This window comes from Mobula hypostoma, chromosome 5 (assembly GCF_963921235.1).
Source record: "Mobula hypostoma chromosome 5, sMobHyp1.1, whole genome shotgun sequence".
Lineage (NCBI taxonomy): Eukaryota > Metazoa > Chordata > Chondrichthyes > Myliobatiformes > Myliobatidae > Mobula > Mobula hypostoma.
The window spans coordinates 163732711-163749532 of record NC_086101.1 but is presented as its reverse complement, the minus strand read 5'-3'; the positions used below and the strand labels follow the sequence as shown (position 1 = coordinate 163749532).

The 16822-nt window shown below is 39.2% G+C and overlaps 1 protein-coding gene across 3 annotated transcripts in view; it reads left to right on the top strand.

The window, feature by feature from the left end:
* Positions 1-16822, top strand: part of LOC134347129 (KH homology domain-containing protein 4-like) — a 63733-nt gene that overhangs the window by 37087 nt on the left and 9824 nt on the right. For all 3 annotated transcript variants that reach the window (XM_063049302.1, XM_063049303.1, XM_063049304.1), the window contains 5 exons: positions 2402-2613; positions 6482-6542; positions 11715-11775; positions 12523-12860; positions 13499-13663. In XM_063049302.1, the coding sequence (XP_062905372.1) occupies positions 2402-2613; positions 6482-6542; positions 11715-11775; positions 12523-12860; positions 13499-13663 (837 nt within the window). The remainder of the gene's footprint in view (positions 1-2401; positions 2614-6481; positions 6543-11714; positions 11776-12522; positions 12861-13498; positions 13664-16822) is intronic.

Genomic DNA, 16822 nt, shown 5'->3' with positions numbered 1-16822 from the left:
CTGATCAACTGTTTATTGTATTTGGAATTTATCCTTTAAATATTGATTGTTTGCATTAGTGAAAATGTATATAAATCCTATTTTTAAATTGATCTGATGAATTCAAAATTTAGCTTATATCAAAGCCCAAGAATTTTTTTTGAATGACCACCTTAGTTAATCTAAGTTACTTTTCACTTTCTTCTGTGGCTTTGGAGTAGGATTGAAAGTTCAGCAAGTAGTTCTGATGCAACTTGTAGTCCAGAGACTTGCAGCAATAATCTATGATTAATGTGATTCAGGGCTCTAAATTCAGATAATAACTAATAAAAGGTAATGGCATGACTGCTAATGGAGTATTACATTGTTATGAAATCTCATATGGTTCATTCATGTCTACTTGTGGAAGAAATTTATCGTCCTTGGCTGATCTGGCTGTGTGATTCCAGACCTTGAGAAAAATGTTTGTTTGGCCCTTTTCATTGTTAGTGAGACGGTCTCCTACGTGACTTATTTATACGAAACTACCAAGTTGAAAAATTGGAATAACCAGACACCATCTGACAGTGACATCAGCATCAGTTTGTGTTTGACAAAGATGTAACCAGCTCCTGGCAAACTTATGTCTGAATTGCGAGAACTGATTCTCAGGCCATTTAAATAGCAGCCTAATAAAGTCTCACTCTCATAATGATACTTTTAAGTTCACTGTTCTTGGATGTGCTGACCCACTCGGCAGGATGAAGCACTAAGAATGGGAAAGTGTTAGCACTGAGACAATTGGAAAGGTTCAGGGAGTCAGCAGTGTTGACTCCAATTAGTACTAACCTTGGTTTTAAAACTGGCATCAATTCAGCAAAGTGGAAAATTCAGATGTGACCTTACCTCCAAAAATACCATTCCATCATTGTCAAAGTGATGTATGGTGTTATTGACAAGTGGCACTGACTTCCCTGTAACCTACTCACTGATGCTCAGTTTGGGTTTCATCAAGATCATGCTGCTCCAGAATTCCTCACAGAGAGTGGTGAAGTGAGAGTAAATGTCCTTGATTATTTGACAGTCTTTGTCTGTGGAATCAACGCGCCCTGATCAAACTAAAGGCAATAGCCATAAAGAGCAAAACACTTGCATGGTTAGGAGCAGACCTTGTACAAAGGAAGATGGTTGCTGTTGTTAGCGGTCCGTCACACCACCCACAGGACATCACTGCAGGAGTTTTCTCAGGGCAGTGTCCAATGAGACCAAGCATCCTTTCCTTTCAATGGCTTTCTGATGTAAGATGAGGAGTGGGGCTGTGCAATCAATGAAAATTTTCAATACTTTTTGCAGTTTGTCTGTAGAGGAGGCAGTACATGCCTGCATGCAGCAAGACCTAGACAAACTGGATCGGTCACCTACTTTTAACATTCATTGACAGCACTATCACACTCCAACTGCCCTGTTTCCCCTCTTCCCATCCCCACTCCCTCCCATCAGTATTCACAATATCACCGTGGTCTAAAAACCCAACCAGTCCAGACATGTGAGCATTGTAAGCAGTTTAGAGGTTGGGTATGCTACACAAATGACTTGCCAAAGCCTAGTCAGCATCTACAAGGCATGACATAATGCAAGAAGTTGAAACCACTCAACAAAGCAGCTTATGGGTACTTCATCCATCTTTCAAAACATTCATGAGCACTTGGCGCATCTGAAACCTGTGATTTCTAGCATAAAAGGCAAGTGAACAGATGAATGAGAATACCACCACATCACCGAGACTTGGAAAACACTTTATATTGCTTCTTTCTTGTTGGCTCTAAATTCTGGAACTTCCTACTCAACAATACTATGTGAATATATTCACAATTTCAGTGGTTTGAGAAATTGACTCCCAGAACACCGCCAGAACAAAGTGGGATGAATCATAAATACTGACTTTGTGAGGGGTGTCTGGATAAAAAACAATATATTTTAAAAAGTAGATCGTATAGAGGTAGAAAATCAAATATTGATCATATGCTGGGATTTGGATGGGACAAGTCCTTTTTGTATTTATGTAAGAATTGTTTTTATATTCTTTCTCTGACACTACAGTATATTTTATCAGAACACATTTATTGCAATAACATTTAAACTGATAAACTTAAGTGCTTGATTAAGTCCCAGTGCAATGCTAACGGAAAGGTGATTTCAAACACACCTTTTTCCATTACATTCATCTGGGTAACCTTTAATTAGTTTTCTCTACTGGAGGGCATTTTTACGTTGGAATATTTCTGGTCCCTAAACAAAAAATGAAAGAAATTTGCTAAATATGAATAATATTTTGATGCTTTAGCTTGGTCGTTCAGAATAAAGAGATTGGAGCAGCTTAGTTTACTTTGTGCTCACCTTAATTATTATGTTGAAATCTATACTTTTTTGTTTTCCATTGCAGATGCATTTTGTTCAGGACAAAATCTTTGTAGGTTTAGAGCATGCTCCTCCAAATTTCAATGCAAAAGAAAAAGTGGAGGGCCCAGGTGGATCATTTCTGCAGCATATTCAGAATGAAACAGGAGCCAAAGTTCATCTGCGGGGCAAAGGGTCAGGGTTCATTGAGCCAACATCTGGAAGGGAGGCATTTGAACCAATGTACATTTATATCACGTAAGTTTTTCTGAAATATATAAGCAAAAATTCCTAAAAATGAATTTCTGAGAGTACAGTTATTCTGTTCTCACTTAGTTGTACTGTTTTAACATTTAATAGTTAAGGAGTAACTTGCGTGGAGCTTGTCACTCTGCAGGGCAAGTTATGGTGCTTACTTGGTATCCCATTTGTCACTGTAAACATTTGCTTCGGCCATCACTGCAGTGTGTACTGTCTATGAGATGCTCTGCTGTAACTTGGTAAAGTTTGTTTGGCAGCAGCTTGCAAACCTATAGTCACTACTGCCTACAGGCAGCAGATATCATCAGTTCCACCAGCAGATAGTTGCCCTTAAATCATGCTGTTGTGCCTTTCCCTAATCACTCAAGAGTCAAAATCCTTGGCATTCTCTACCACACATGCACTGTTGGGTACCTTCACCACAAGGACGGCAGAGGTTCAAAACGTTGATACACTTCTCTTCAGAAAAGGCATTTAGGGATGAGCAATAAATGCTGGCCTTGCAATCAATGATCTATCCCATGAACTGAATAAAAAAACGTTGCAAGGAACATTATTTCTTAATAAAACCAATGGGAATTTTGTGAAAATTGGCATGAATATCTGAATATGGTAGCATTTTATTGAGTGTTTCTATGGATCACCTATTGTTTTTTTTTGGTGGGTGAATACTGCATTCACCCACTTGCAAATGACCCAAATCAGTTTAGACCTGTGCATGAATATATAAGCATGTAAACCATGATATGGATTTGTTAACACTTTATAGGGCATAGTCTGGAAACTATGTTTGTTATTTGTGAAAATGTTACAGGGGCATGCAAAAGTTTGGGCATCCCTGGCCAAAATTTTTGTTACTGTGAATAGCTAAGCGAGTAAAAGATGATCTGATTTCCAAAAGGCATAAAGTTAAAGATGACACATTTCTTTAATATTTTAAGCAAGATTACTTTTTTATTTCCATTTTTTACAGTTTGAAAATAACAAAAAAGGAAAAGGGCCTGAAGCAAAAGTTTGGGCACCCTGCATGGTCTGTACTTAGTAACACCCCCTTTGGCAAGTATCACAGCTTGTAAACGCTTTCTGTAGCCAGCTAAGAGTCTTTCAATTCTTGTTTGGGGGATTTTTGCCCATTCTTCCTTGCAAAAGGCTTCTAGTTCTGTGAGATTCTTGGGCCGTCTTGCATGTACTGCTCTTTTGAGGCCTATCCACAGATTTTCGATGATGTTTAGGTCAGGGGACAGTGAGGGCTGCGGCAAAACCTTCAACTTGTACCTCTTGAGGTAGTCCATTGGGGATTTTGAGGTGTGTTTAGGATCATTATCCTGTTGTAGAAGCCATCCTCTTTTCATCTTCAGCTTTTTTACAGATGGTGTGATGTTTGCTTCCAGAATTTGCTGGTATTTAATTGAATTCATTATTCCCTCTACCAGTAAATGTTCCCTGTGCCACTGGCTACAACACAAGCCCAAAGCATGATTGATCCACCCCCCCGCCCCCCGTGCTTAACAGTTGGAGAGGTGTTCTTTTCATGAAATTCTGCACCCTTTTTTCTCCAAACATACCTTTGCTCATTGCAGCCAAGAAGTTCTATTTAACTTCATCAGTCCACAGGACTTGTTTCCAAAATGCATCAGGCTTGTTTAGATACACAAACACGAGGAAATCTGCAGACGCTAGAATTCAAGCAACACACATAAAAAATGCTGGTGAACGCAGCAGGCCAAATCTCTTTCTACCTCTTCTTTCAGTTAGTCCTGACGAAGGGTGTCGGCCCGAAACATCCACTGTACTTCTTCCTATATGTGCTGCCTGGCCTGCTGCGTTCACCAGCATTTTTTATGTGTGAGGCTTGCTTAGATGTTCGTTTGCAAACTTCTGACGCTGAATTTTGTGGTGAGGACGCAGGAAAGGTTTTCTTCTGATGACTCTTCCATGAAGGTCATATTTATGCAGGTGTCGCTGCACAGTAGAACAGTGCACCATCACTCCAGAGTCTGCTAAATCTTGCTGAAGGTCTTTTGCAGTCAAACGGGCGTTTTGATTTGCCTTTCTAGCAAACCTATGAGCAGTTCTCTTGGAAAGTTTTCTTGATCTTCCAGACCTCAACTTGACCTCCACTGTTCCTGTTAACTACCATTTCTTAATTACTTTATGAACTGAGGAAACAGCTACCTGAAAACGCTTTGCTATCTTCTTATAGCCGTCTCCTGCTTTGTGGGCATCATTTATTTTAATTTTCAGAGTGCTAGGCAGTTGCTTAGAGGAGCCCATGGCTGCTGATTGTTGGGACAAGGTTTGAGGAGTCAGGGTATTATTGAAGCTCTGAAATTTGCATCACCTGGCCTTTCCTAACGATGACTGTGAATAAGTGTTAACAACCCTAACAAGCTAATTAAGGTTGGAGAACTTGGTAAAAGTTATCTGAGAGCTCAAATCTCTTGGGGTGTCCAAACTTTTGCATGGTGTTCCTTTCCTTTTTTTTCCCCTCTAAAATTGTACAAAACAAAAATAATATAGTTTATACTTTATTGTCGCCAAACAATTGATACTAGAGCGTACAATCATCACAGCGATATTTGATTCTGCGCTTCCCATTCCTTGGATTACAAATATTAAAATATTAAAAATAGTAAAAATTAGTAAATATTAAAAATTTAAATTATAAATCATAAATAGAAAATAGAAAAATGGAAAGTAAGGTAGTGCAAAAAAAACCAAGAGGCAGGTCCGGATACTTGGAGGGTACGGCCCAGATCCGGGTCAGGATCCGTTCAGTGGTCTTATCACAGTTGGAAAGAAGCTGTTCCTAAATCTGGCCATACAAGTCTTGAAGCTCCTGAGCCTTCTCCCGGAGGGAAGAGGGACGAAAAGTGTGTTGGTTGGGTGGGTCGTGTCCTTGATTATCCTGGCAGCACTATAATATACTATCTTGCTTAAAATGTTGAAAAGAATGTTTAATCTTTAACTTTAAGACTTTTGGATATCAGTTCATCTTCTACTCACTTAACTATTCACAGTAACGGAAATTTTGACCGGGGTGCCCAAACTTTTGCATGCCACTGTACGTAGCTGATGCTGGCAGTTTTACTCTGAGGAGACCTTGTTAGGATTTGCAAGCCAGGGCAGTGATCAATAGGTTGGAAGTGAAATAATTACATCGGAGCCTGGTGCTTTCATGCTCAATATATGCATATATTGGGGGTGGATGGGGGGGGGTGGTGATGGATGATTATTGAGCAGAGTTTAGAAATTTAGCTAACTTTTCAGTCTTCTCCACATACAACCTCATTTACCCACCATATTGATTACTAAAAGCAGTTGAACAGACTGTAGTAGCATCATGTTTCTTTTGCTGGAACTAGATTTTGAATCTGCACCTCCCTTATCTGTCACCTTATGGTGACATCAAATCATCTTTTGCGTGGGAAATTAGAGATTGCTTGTCTATGTAGCTTTAATAAAATCCCAAGTCTTTTGTTCTCCAAGTGTAAGCATGACCTGGCTAGCATTCACCTCCTACCTGAAAGCTTTCCTGGAAGTTTATCTTTCTGTTCTTCGTAATGCCTTGCATGTGTAGTTTTCTACTGCATTCACATACCAAAGGCATGGAATGCATTTCCGAAAATAAAACTTATTTGTAGAATCTTTTGTGGCATCTCTTAGGAAGTCTTTTTTTTTGTCAGTAGCCATTAGGAAATTTCATTTGCTGTAGTAGTTCATAAAACTACACTGCCTTTTGTGTACTACCCTGGGTGATTGTTGCCACATTAGAAACTGTGAAGCCAGGCTTAAGCAAAGTAAATATTCAGTGTCTATTCTGTTTTTCTTTATGTAGAAAGCTATAACCTTTTTGTTTCTACAGTCATCCTAAACCAGAAGGTTTGGCATCGGCAAAAACACTATGTGAAAACTTGCTTCAGACGGTGAGTGGAATCCTATTGGATCCTTTAGTCAGCTTTGTGTGTAGGAAAGCTATTATGATGCATAGTGGATAGGAATCTACAGAAAAATGTATAGGAGTGGTCCATCTGACACCATTTGTTGGCTTCTTAACAGATAGCAATTACTGCAATGATGAAATTGTCAAGCTCTCAATGGATTCCAGTCTGCAGCTCCAGGAAACCTTGTGTTATGCTGTTGGCTTTGGTTAATAAGAGATCATATGACCAATGCTGATGGCACCAGACTTAAGCCCTGATGTAAGCTTATTCTTACTGCCCTTAAATAAAGGCAGAGCTTTAGCTATCCTTCAGTATTCTACTACCTTGCCTGTGGCTAACAAAATTTTTTAAAATGCTGTCAGCAATCTCCTCCCTTACTTCCTATAACATCCTGGGTTACATCTGGTCAGCCCAATCCCTCCAGCGATTTGTCCACCTTTATGTGCTTCAGAATTCCAACATCTCTGACATCTTAATGTTGATATGTTCCAAAATATTACTGTTCCCTCCCTTGAACTCACTAGCTTCCATGTCCTCCTCCATGGTAAATACAGATATTCATATTCATTTCAAAATTATAGATTACCTGATTCTTAAGGGACCCTACACTTTTCCTTTTTACTCTTAATATACTAGCAATATCTTTAAGGACCTTCTTTCATCTTATCTGTTAAGGAGATTCATACCCCTCTTTTATCCTCCTAACTTCCTTCTTAAATGCACTCCTACATCCTGTATATTCTCCAAGGAATTTGTTTAATCTCTTCCACCTATACCTGACATAAGCCACCACCTTTTATCTGATAAGATCTTTAATATCCCTCATCAACCAAGGTTCCCTTTATCTTGCCAGCCTTGCCTTTCAGTATAACAGAAATATGCTGGCCCCAATTTCTTTTCGTCTTACTTAGCAGATGTCCCTTTACCTGCAACGAGCTTCTCCAATCAACCTTTGAGAGATCCTGTCTGATGATAATTGAAATTAGCCTTCCCCAAATTTAAGAACATTTCATGAGTTAGGTCTCTCTGGGACAAATCTATATTGGCAGGTGAACAGATCAGTTGTCAAATTTATCAGAAATCTAAACTTTTTGAACCTGGATTCCCGTGTTCATGAGTTTCCTCGGGGTGTTCTGGTTTCCTGCCACCTCCCAAAGATGTGCTGGTTAGTAGGTTAATTATTCATTGTAAATTGTCCTGTCATTAGACCGGGGTTAAATCAGTGGATTGCTGGCTGGCGCAGTTTGGTGCACTGGAAGGTCCTGTTCCATGCTGAATCTCTAAATAAAATAAATAGGAAATGTAACACACATTCTAGGCACCATTAAAATGGGCTGTACAAATTGAAAGACTATTGGCAAGAGAAAGGGCAATTGAATATCAAAACCCATTTTCATAGGAAGGAAAGGATGGAAAATACACATAGGAAGCAGGAATAAGCAATAGGCCCCAAAGTGATGAAGGCTGATGTGCTATCTCATGCCATTTCCTGCTCTTAACTTTTCGTAACTGAAATGTACTCGGCAACTGAGTATCCCCAGCCCTTCTCCTTTGAGGATTCCAATAATTCAGTGCAGACTAGACACAGAATCTCTTTGTCTCAGTCCTAAATGTCTGACTCCGTTGGGACTGTGATCCCTAGTTTCCATAGTTCTGGGACACCACAATTTGTGGAAGCATCATCCCTGTCAAGCCCATGAGAATCTTATGTTTTTCGGAGATCTGAACTCTAGGGAGTATCGGTTCTGGCTGCCAAATTTAGTTGGAGAATCCATCCATTTCAGAAGTCAATGTAGTGAATCTTTTGTTGCAAGAATATCCTTCCTTGATTGGGAGAGTAGGCTTGTAGACACCATTCCAGGTGGAATTTTACCAGTTCCCAATATAATTGGAATGAGGTGTTTTTACTCCTTCATTCTTCTTGCACTCATGGCCAATGTAATGTTTGTTTTATCTGCATGTTAATTTTAAATGGATTTTTTATATTTAAGGTAACCCAGGTCTCTCTGAACACCAGCACCATTTAAAAATGTTCTGCTTTTCTCCTATTCAAAGTTGATGCCCTGCCATTTTTCTATATTATATTCACTCTACCATTCACATAGTCTGTGTCTCCTTATGGCCTCTTTGCACCCATCACACAACTAGTACTGCTAATCGGATGATGTTTTAATAGTGAATAAAGTCAAAGGAATATGTGTATATACATATATCTTTGCCAGTTCTTGAGTAGTAATACTACCAAGGGATCTGGATGACAGTTATTGAAGTGGAGTCATTTATTAGAGAACCTTCTTCACTCTTCTGTGTAGTGGTGTTGCTTCCAAATGGTGGTTAATGTGGAGAGCTAATGATGCAATAGCTTAGGGATGGTAATCAGCAGTGAGTTTCCTTTGGTGTTTTGCCTAATATACTTTGTGATTTGAAGATAATGTTAAGAATTCCCAAGGCCACTCCCTCAATGAAGAGCTTTTCAGTTTAATGCTGGTATTGAGAAGTTTGCATAAGATATATTTGTGTATATTGTCCTGCTACACTACTTCACAATCCTGAAGCCCTCTCAGATATAATAAAGTCTCCCAGCTTTAGTGATGGGCATGGGGGGGTAGTTGGGGGTTAAAATCTGCATTCTTAGATTCCTATTCATAACGGAAACCATCAATTTCCAAGAAATCATTTTGTTTGCCTCCTGTTAACCTTCCTGGTATCAGGATGTAAAAAATTACACAGCATGCTTGAGGTAAAGGTGTACATGGTAGGCTTCTTGCTCTATGATTCCAAATTTTACCAAGTGGCACCCACTATATTTTTTTTAAACATTGCTCTTAGCTGTTAATATCTTTCACACTGTACATATGAGTAGGATACACTTTGAGGTCGAAGAACAATTTTCTTTTATTCATTCATGGTTAGTAGGTGTTCCTACAAGACTCGCATTTATTGCTCATTATTAGGTACCTTAGTATCTTGGAAATGCTTTGGGATATTCTGAGAGGACACTGCATATCTCTCATTAGCCTTGAGAGGTTGGTCAAAGGTCACTGTGTTGAATTGCTGTAGTCCTTGTGGTAAAGTACAGTACAAAGGCTTTAGAAAATGAAAGATGGGCTTTTCCCTCATTGAGGGTAAAGGTGCTGTGGTGCCATGGTGGAAGTGTCATCTAACAGGATGTCTTTAGTGTGAAGATGTCACTATTTCCACAAAGACTGATGTGATCACTCTTTCCATTACTGCTATGGGAAGAGAAATTGGCTATGGATATATTGGTGAAGACTAACCAAATAGATTTATTCCTTGTGTTGCTGAGATTCTTTTAGAACTCTGCCGGTTCTTAAGTACTGTTACCTAAGAATTCTAGATGACAGAAAGTAAAAGTCATCCATTGGAGTCATTCTAAATCCTTCCTTGCTTTGGTACTGCTTCGAGACTGATGGTTAATATGGAGGGCTTATGATTCAATAGCTGACAGGTGGTAATCAGCAGTAAATTTCCTTTCGTGTTTTGCCTCAGAGACTTTGTGTTATTGAAGATAATTGAGGCCTCGCAGGGCGCTTCCTCAATGAAGTGCTTTTCATTTTGTTGCTGGTACTTAGAAGTTTTGGCTGTGAATCCCTGTTCCAGGCAAGGATTTTGTTGTAAAATCAGGATTTCTTGCTTCTTTCACAATTGCATTCGGCACTTGGAAAAAAACAATCACCTATCAATTTATTCAACTTCACTTAAGAAATACGATTTTATTTATACAACTCTTCTTCTGAGCCAGGGTATAACACTATGTAATATTCTCATTATTCTTGTGAACTATTCACGATAAGCATGGTTAAATGTGTGTGTTTATTATTGCTGTGTCAGATTTAGAGTTATCTGGTTGCAGTATCTCCCAGTAGTAAGTAATATCACGGTTGCTGCAATAATTGTGCTATCTGTAAAGACTCAGCAATTAGATTCTGTATGTATTTCTTCGTAAGAATGACTAGCTTTTATAGGCATAGGCTGAGGAGGCCAACCAAATCAGTTTGCTCTTTCAATAGCAGTCCATTATAGGAGCTGCATGTATGGTATTAGAAGCAAGAAAATGACATTAGAGGCCAGAAAGTGATTCAGATGTGGCTTTAAAGGCTCAATGATTTTTATTATATGTATTCTTGTATGTGTATATGTATTCATGATTTAAGGCAGCAGATTAGAGACTACCTCTAACTTATCTACAGACCTGTAGTTGTCTGTACAGGTGTTCTTCTGTGCCATTGCTTCCTGGATAAAGTTAAATTTTCCTAGATAATTTTCAGCTGTTTTTTTTTCTGGGCTTGACCAGCTTGATGATACTGACAAAAAAAGCTTGCAAATGGGTTTTTCACAGGCTTTATTCCCTGAGACTTATAACAAGCTAGCAGTAACAGACTATAGCCATGGTAAAATAAATGGAAATTGAGGAAACTATGAAAAAGCTTGAAGCAATTGTACCTGAAAGAATGTACTCAAGGTAATTTTAAGATAGATTTTGTATGTTAGATTGAAGTGCTACATAGTATTGATACATTGCATGTATGGAATGTGTTTTAAAATCAGGTATGTAGAATTATTTGTCAAGTTAAATTCTCTATTTTTTTCCTTTTACAATTCTGGAATGTTGCAAAGCACCTTGTAATACTGTATTCAGAAGAAATGCTATTGCACCTTTCTTCCCCCACCCCTCCTTGTGATTAACAAATATTCGTCCTCCTTTCTTAGATGGGAGCAAACAGTATTTGTCACGTGGACAATCTTGGTTTCCACCTGGTCACTCACACCCCTTGTTATCAACTTTTTCTCCCTCAAGTGCTTCTTATCTGCACGGAAGTGTTAGTTCTCTTTTCATGTTAGTAAAACAACCACAATGCCTAATAGAAGTATAATGGTCTTTCTATTAACTCCCACATCCCCACTGGGACACTGGGGAGGATGTGGGAAGGCATCTACTGTTTTATGATTCAAAACACAGGATGACTGATAATGCCGATACTTAAACAGGAAGAATTAGTGAAGCCACTCTATACACAGAATTTTACCAAAATGTTAATATAATGTAGTATATAATGTCAGAGGATTGGATGCATATATTGACATTCATTTACAAACTAATATAGGGTGAATGCTATTTTTTTTTCCCCTAAGGTACATGCAGAGTATGCCAGATACCAAAGCCAGATTACAACAGGAATGGGCCCACCAGCAGGTATATTTTGAAGTACAAACTTTAAAGGATAAAAATAATATTGTCATTTCTGTATTACCAAGTCAGGCAATAATTATCAGGCACACAAGTTAGAGGATTACTTCCTGAGACAAGACAGCACTCCAGTGAGGTTAGGCTATATTGAATAAATCTGTATTTTATAAAAATTAGAAGGGAGAAGAGGCTATTTTGATAATTTTAGACACTTCAATGAAAGGGACATGGTAAAATGTATATTGAGAACTTTTTTTTGTCTGGAGAGTTGCATTTAGGGTTCATAGTTACTTAGGACTTGAGGGAAATGCCTTCACTCAAGTTAGGGTTAGGATGGAGGATGCCAGTTAAGGGCTGGCAATTGATAAGCTTCTTTGAGAATAATGGAGTCAAAAGAAATGATTGTGGGAAGGAGAATAGGTTTATGGTAGAGCAGCCAGGATCGCACTGTGCAATACAGGAGGATAGAATTGAGCTAGTTGCGAAAATTGGTCAAATCACATTTGGAAACTATGATCAATTATGATCTTTAGTATAAAAAGAATATAGCTGCATCAGACTGAGAAGATTATACCTAATGAGGAAAGGTTGAATCTGATAACGCTCTTGCTGAACATCATTTAAATTCCTTCTGTATAGGCAAATTCTGGTGTATTAGATCTGTGATCTTAACCAGTTAATTAGATAAAACACATTTTGATCACGTGGCAACATTTAACATGGTTTATTTTTGAAATCTTCAATATTTTACAGTTTATTCCATGGTGACACCGTCTCCAGGTATTGGTCCCGTCCAGAATCCTATTTCTGTTTTACCTCCAGTGATGACATCACAGCCATATCCAATTCAACCTCAGACATCTGTCCCTTACACATTTACAAACACAAATCCACAGTTTACTACGCAGCAATTTAGGCAGCCTCTTCCAACGTCGTACACTACTGCAATGCCTACAGAGATGGCTCAGAACCAAGTGGTATCAGGGATTGTGAATCAAGGATCACAGAACAGCTTTCAAATGCCACAGCCAATGCCAGGACCTTCTTATACACCACAGCCTCTGCAACAGCCCGCAACAAGTTTGCAACAGGTAAAAACGTAACTGAGACAGACTTGTATAACATCAGTGAATTAACACTGAAATAAAGTCTTAGTGTATCAATGAGTTGCTAGAAAAAACTGTCGTGAATAGAAATTTTTGCTAGTTTTGCTTTTGTCTGTTTGGGAGTATTCTTTAACATTTAGATTGTTATTTCAATTTTTTCTGGTAAAATCTTATTTAAACCCCCCCCCCCCTTTGTGTGTAGAAGTGTTTTTATAGCTTGAAGCATGGCTGTTACTATTGTATCCCAATTCACTTGCCTTGTTAATGCTCTTTCTGGTAAGATGGTACCACTTTCCATTGCAGTATTTTCTATGGGGTCAACAAAGATAGTTATTTTCCTTTTTTCAGTGTATTTTTTATGATCACAAGACCCTGAGGTGGTGTGACGTGGTATCCAAGCTGGAGTCAGTGCTGCTTTTTGCACTTTGGCCCCGGAGTAACGTTTTTTCCTTTGGCTGCACTCATTGGTATTCATGTATGGTTGAATGACAATTAAACTTGAACTTGAACTTCCATTTCGTTTTAGGGAATAGTTAATTTAAAAAAAAAACCAGACCATGGTATTTTTCAGCTTTTGTGATACTTTTTAAAAACTGCTCCAGTTAAATATTTGTCTTTTATAGGTTCAGTCAGTAAACTCCACCCCCATGCCGCTCTCCATGTCAAGTTCAGAGTATCAGTTTCAGACAGCAGGTACCAGTAACCCAATGCCACCACCTGGGACGCAGAAGAGACGCTTTACGGAAGAACGAGCAGCAAATGCACCAGAAGGGCTCCTTGGATATAGGGTAACTATATTCAATATGTATTAGGAGATGGAATTACATATTTAGAAAGAAGTGACATCGGGTCAGAGGATGATGAATCTTTGTGGGAGGAGTTAAGAAATTACAAGGGTAAAAGAACTATTGCGGGAATTATATATTTAGGTTTCCAAATAGTAGCCAAGCTGTGGAGCTGAGATTGCAAAGGGAGCTGAAAAAGGCAGGTAATAAGGGTAGTGATACAATTGTAATGGGGGACTTCAAGATGCAAGGGGATTGGGAAAATCAGGTTGGTGTCAGATCACAAGAGGGGGGATTTGTTGAATGCCTACAAGATGGCTTTTTAGAGAAGCTTGTGCTTGTCCTACTCGGGGAAAGGCTATCTTAGATTGGGTGTTTAATAATCCAGATCTTATTAGGGAGCTCAATATAAAGGGACCCTTAGGAGGCAGTGATCATAATATGATTGAATTCATACTGCAATTTAAGAGGGAGAAGCATAAGTCACATATATCAATATTGCAATGAAGTAAAGGGATTTACAGAGGTAAAAGAGAGGAGCTTGCCCAGGTGAATTGGAAGAGGATACTGGCGGGATGATGACAGAGCAGAGATGGCTGAAGTTTCTGGGAATACCTCACAATGCGCATTTAGATCTATCCCACAGAGGAAGAAGTTCTCAAATGGCAGGGGTAGGCAAACATGGCTGACAAAGGAAGTTAAGGACTGCATAAAAACCAAGGGAAGGGCAGAAAAGGTAGCAAAAGTGAGTAGGAAGTTGGATGATTGGGAAGCTTTCAAAATTCAACAAAAGGCAAAAGAAAAAAGCTATAAGAAGGGAAAAGATGAAATATGAGGGCAGAGTAGCCAATAATATAAAGCAGGATACCAAAAGCTTTTTCATGTATATAAAGAGTAGAAGGGAGATGAAAGTTGATATTGGATCACTGGAAGACAATGCTGGTGGGGGGACAAGAAATGGCAGATGAACATAGTGGGTATTTTGCATCAGTCTTCACTGTGGAAGACACTAGCAGTGTGCCAGAGGTCCGTGAGTGTCAGGGAGCGAGAGTGCGTGCCACTGTTATTACAAAGGAAAAAGTGCTAGGCAAAGGAAAATGCCTTAAGGTGGATAAGTCACCTGGGCCAGATGGACAACACTCCAGAGTCCTGAGAGAAGTTGCTGAAGAGACAATGGGTACATTAGTCATGATCTTTCAAGAATCACTTGATTCTGGCATAGTCCTGATAGACTGGAAGATTGCAAATGTCACTCCACCCTTTAAGAAGGGAGGAATGCAAAGGAAAGGAAATTATAGGGCAGTTAGCTTAACCTCAGTGGTTGGGAAAGTTGGAGTCTATAATTAAGGATGCGGTTTCGAGGTACTTGGAAGTCAGTGTTAAAATAAGTCAAAGTCAGTGTGGTTTATGTAATGGGAAATTTTGCCTGACAAATTTAGTCTTCAAGGAAGTAACAAGCAGGGTGGACAAAGGCAAGGCAATGGACATCATTTACTTGGATTTTCAGAAGTCGTTTGACAAGGTGCCACAGATGAAGCTGCTTAACAAGATAAAATCCTATGGTGTTACAGGAAAGATACTGGCATGGATAGTGGAATGGCTGATAGGCAGGAGACTACGAGTGGGAATAAAAGAGCCCTTTTCTGGTTGGCTGCCAGTGACTAGTGGTGTTCCTCGGGTCAGTATTAGGACCACTACTTTTCACATTGTTTTTCAATGGTTTAGATAATGGAATTGATGGCTTTGTGGCAAAGTTTGTGGATGATATGAAGGTAGGTAGAGGGGTAGGTAGTGCTGAGGAAGCAATGCAATTGCAGCAGGACCTAGACAAGTTGGAAGAATCGGCAAAAAAGTGGCCGATGGAATACAGTGTTGGGAAATGTATGATAATACATTTTGGTGAGAGGAACAATAGTGTGGAGAAGGTTCAAACATCAGACATACAGAGGGATTTAGGAGTCCTCTGCAAGACTTCCAGAAGGTTTGTAGGTTGAGTCTGTGGTAAAGTAGGCAGGAGGATGATTCCGGGAATGAAGGATTAACATATGAGGAGCATTTGGCAGCTTTGGGCCTGTACTCACTGGAATTTAGAGGAATGGGGGGGGGGAGGGAGACCTCATTGAAACCTACCGATTGTTGAAAGGACTAGATAGGGTGGATGTGGAGAGGATGTTTCGTATAATGGGGGTATCCAGAACTACACGGTACAGCCTCAAAATTGAGGGGTGACCTTTTAGCACAGAGGTAAGGAGGAATTATTTTAGCCAGAGAGTAGTAAATCTGTGGAATGCTCTGCCATAGACTGCAGTGGAGGCCAAGTCTGCGTATATTTAAGGCGGAAGTTGGTCATTTCCTGATCAATCAGGGCATCAAAAGGTATGGCGAGAAGGCAGGTCTGTCAGGTTGAGTATGATCCAGGATCAACCATGATGGAATGGCGCAGCAGACTTGATGGCTGAATGGCCTAATTCTGCTCCTGTGTTTTATAGTCTTATGTCATGTGTTTGGGGGAGGGGGGGAAAGGCCTCTTGATATGTTAAACCAAATAATAGGTGAGATATATGAAATAATGAACTATATTTAGGATCTGTGGGATTATATTCAGAAGAGAAGTTCTGATTGGCTTTTTGTATGATATAACTGGATATAACCTTCTGCTGGAGGTGTTAAGAACAGCATTCCATTTCTAAAATTTAGAGGTACCAAGAAAAAAATTGCTTTCTGTATTTGAAGATTTTGAAAGAATGTCCAAAACTAATAAAATAGTTAACTGCATACGTTTAAAATGAAAATGGTACATGAGAACTTTAGAAAGTAGGAGCAAGAGTAGGCCACCTGCCACCTCAAGTCTGCCCTGCTATTTAATATGATAATGGCTGGTCTGTCTCAGGACTCATCTGCTCTTTACCTGTTGGAAATTGCCCTGAAATCCCAATCTTTCAAAAACTTACTGTATCTATTACTTTAAATGCCACCAGTGATCTGGCCTCCACAAAACTCCCAAGACAGAGAATTCCAGAATTTTTTTCCTCTGAGAAGTTTCTGCATGCCCCTGTTTTAAACTTGTTACCCCCGATTTTGTAACTATGTCCTTTTGTTTGAGATTCTCCCAATAGTGGAAACATCACAACATCTACCCTTTCAAACTCCCTAAAGCTATTG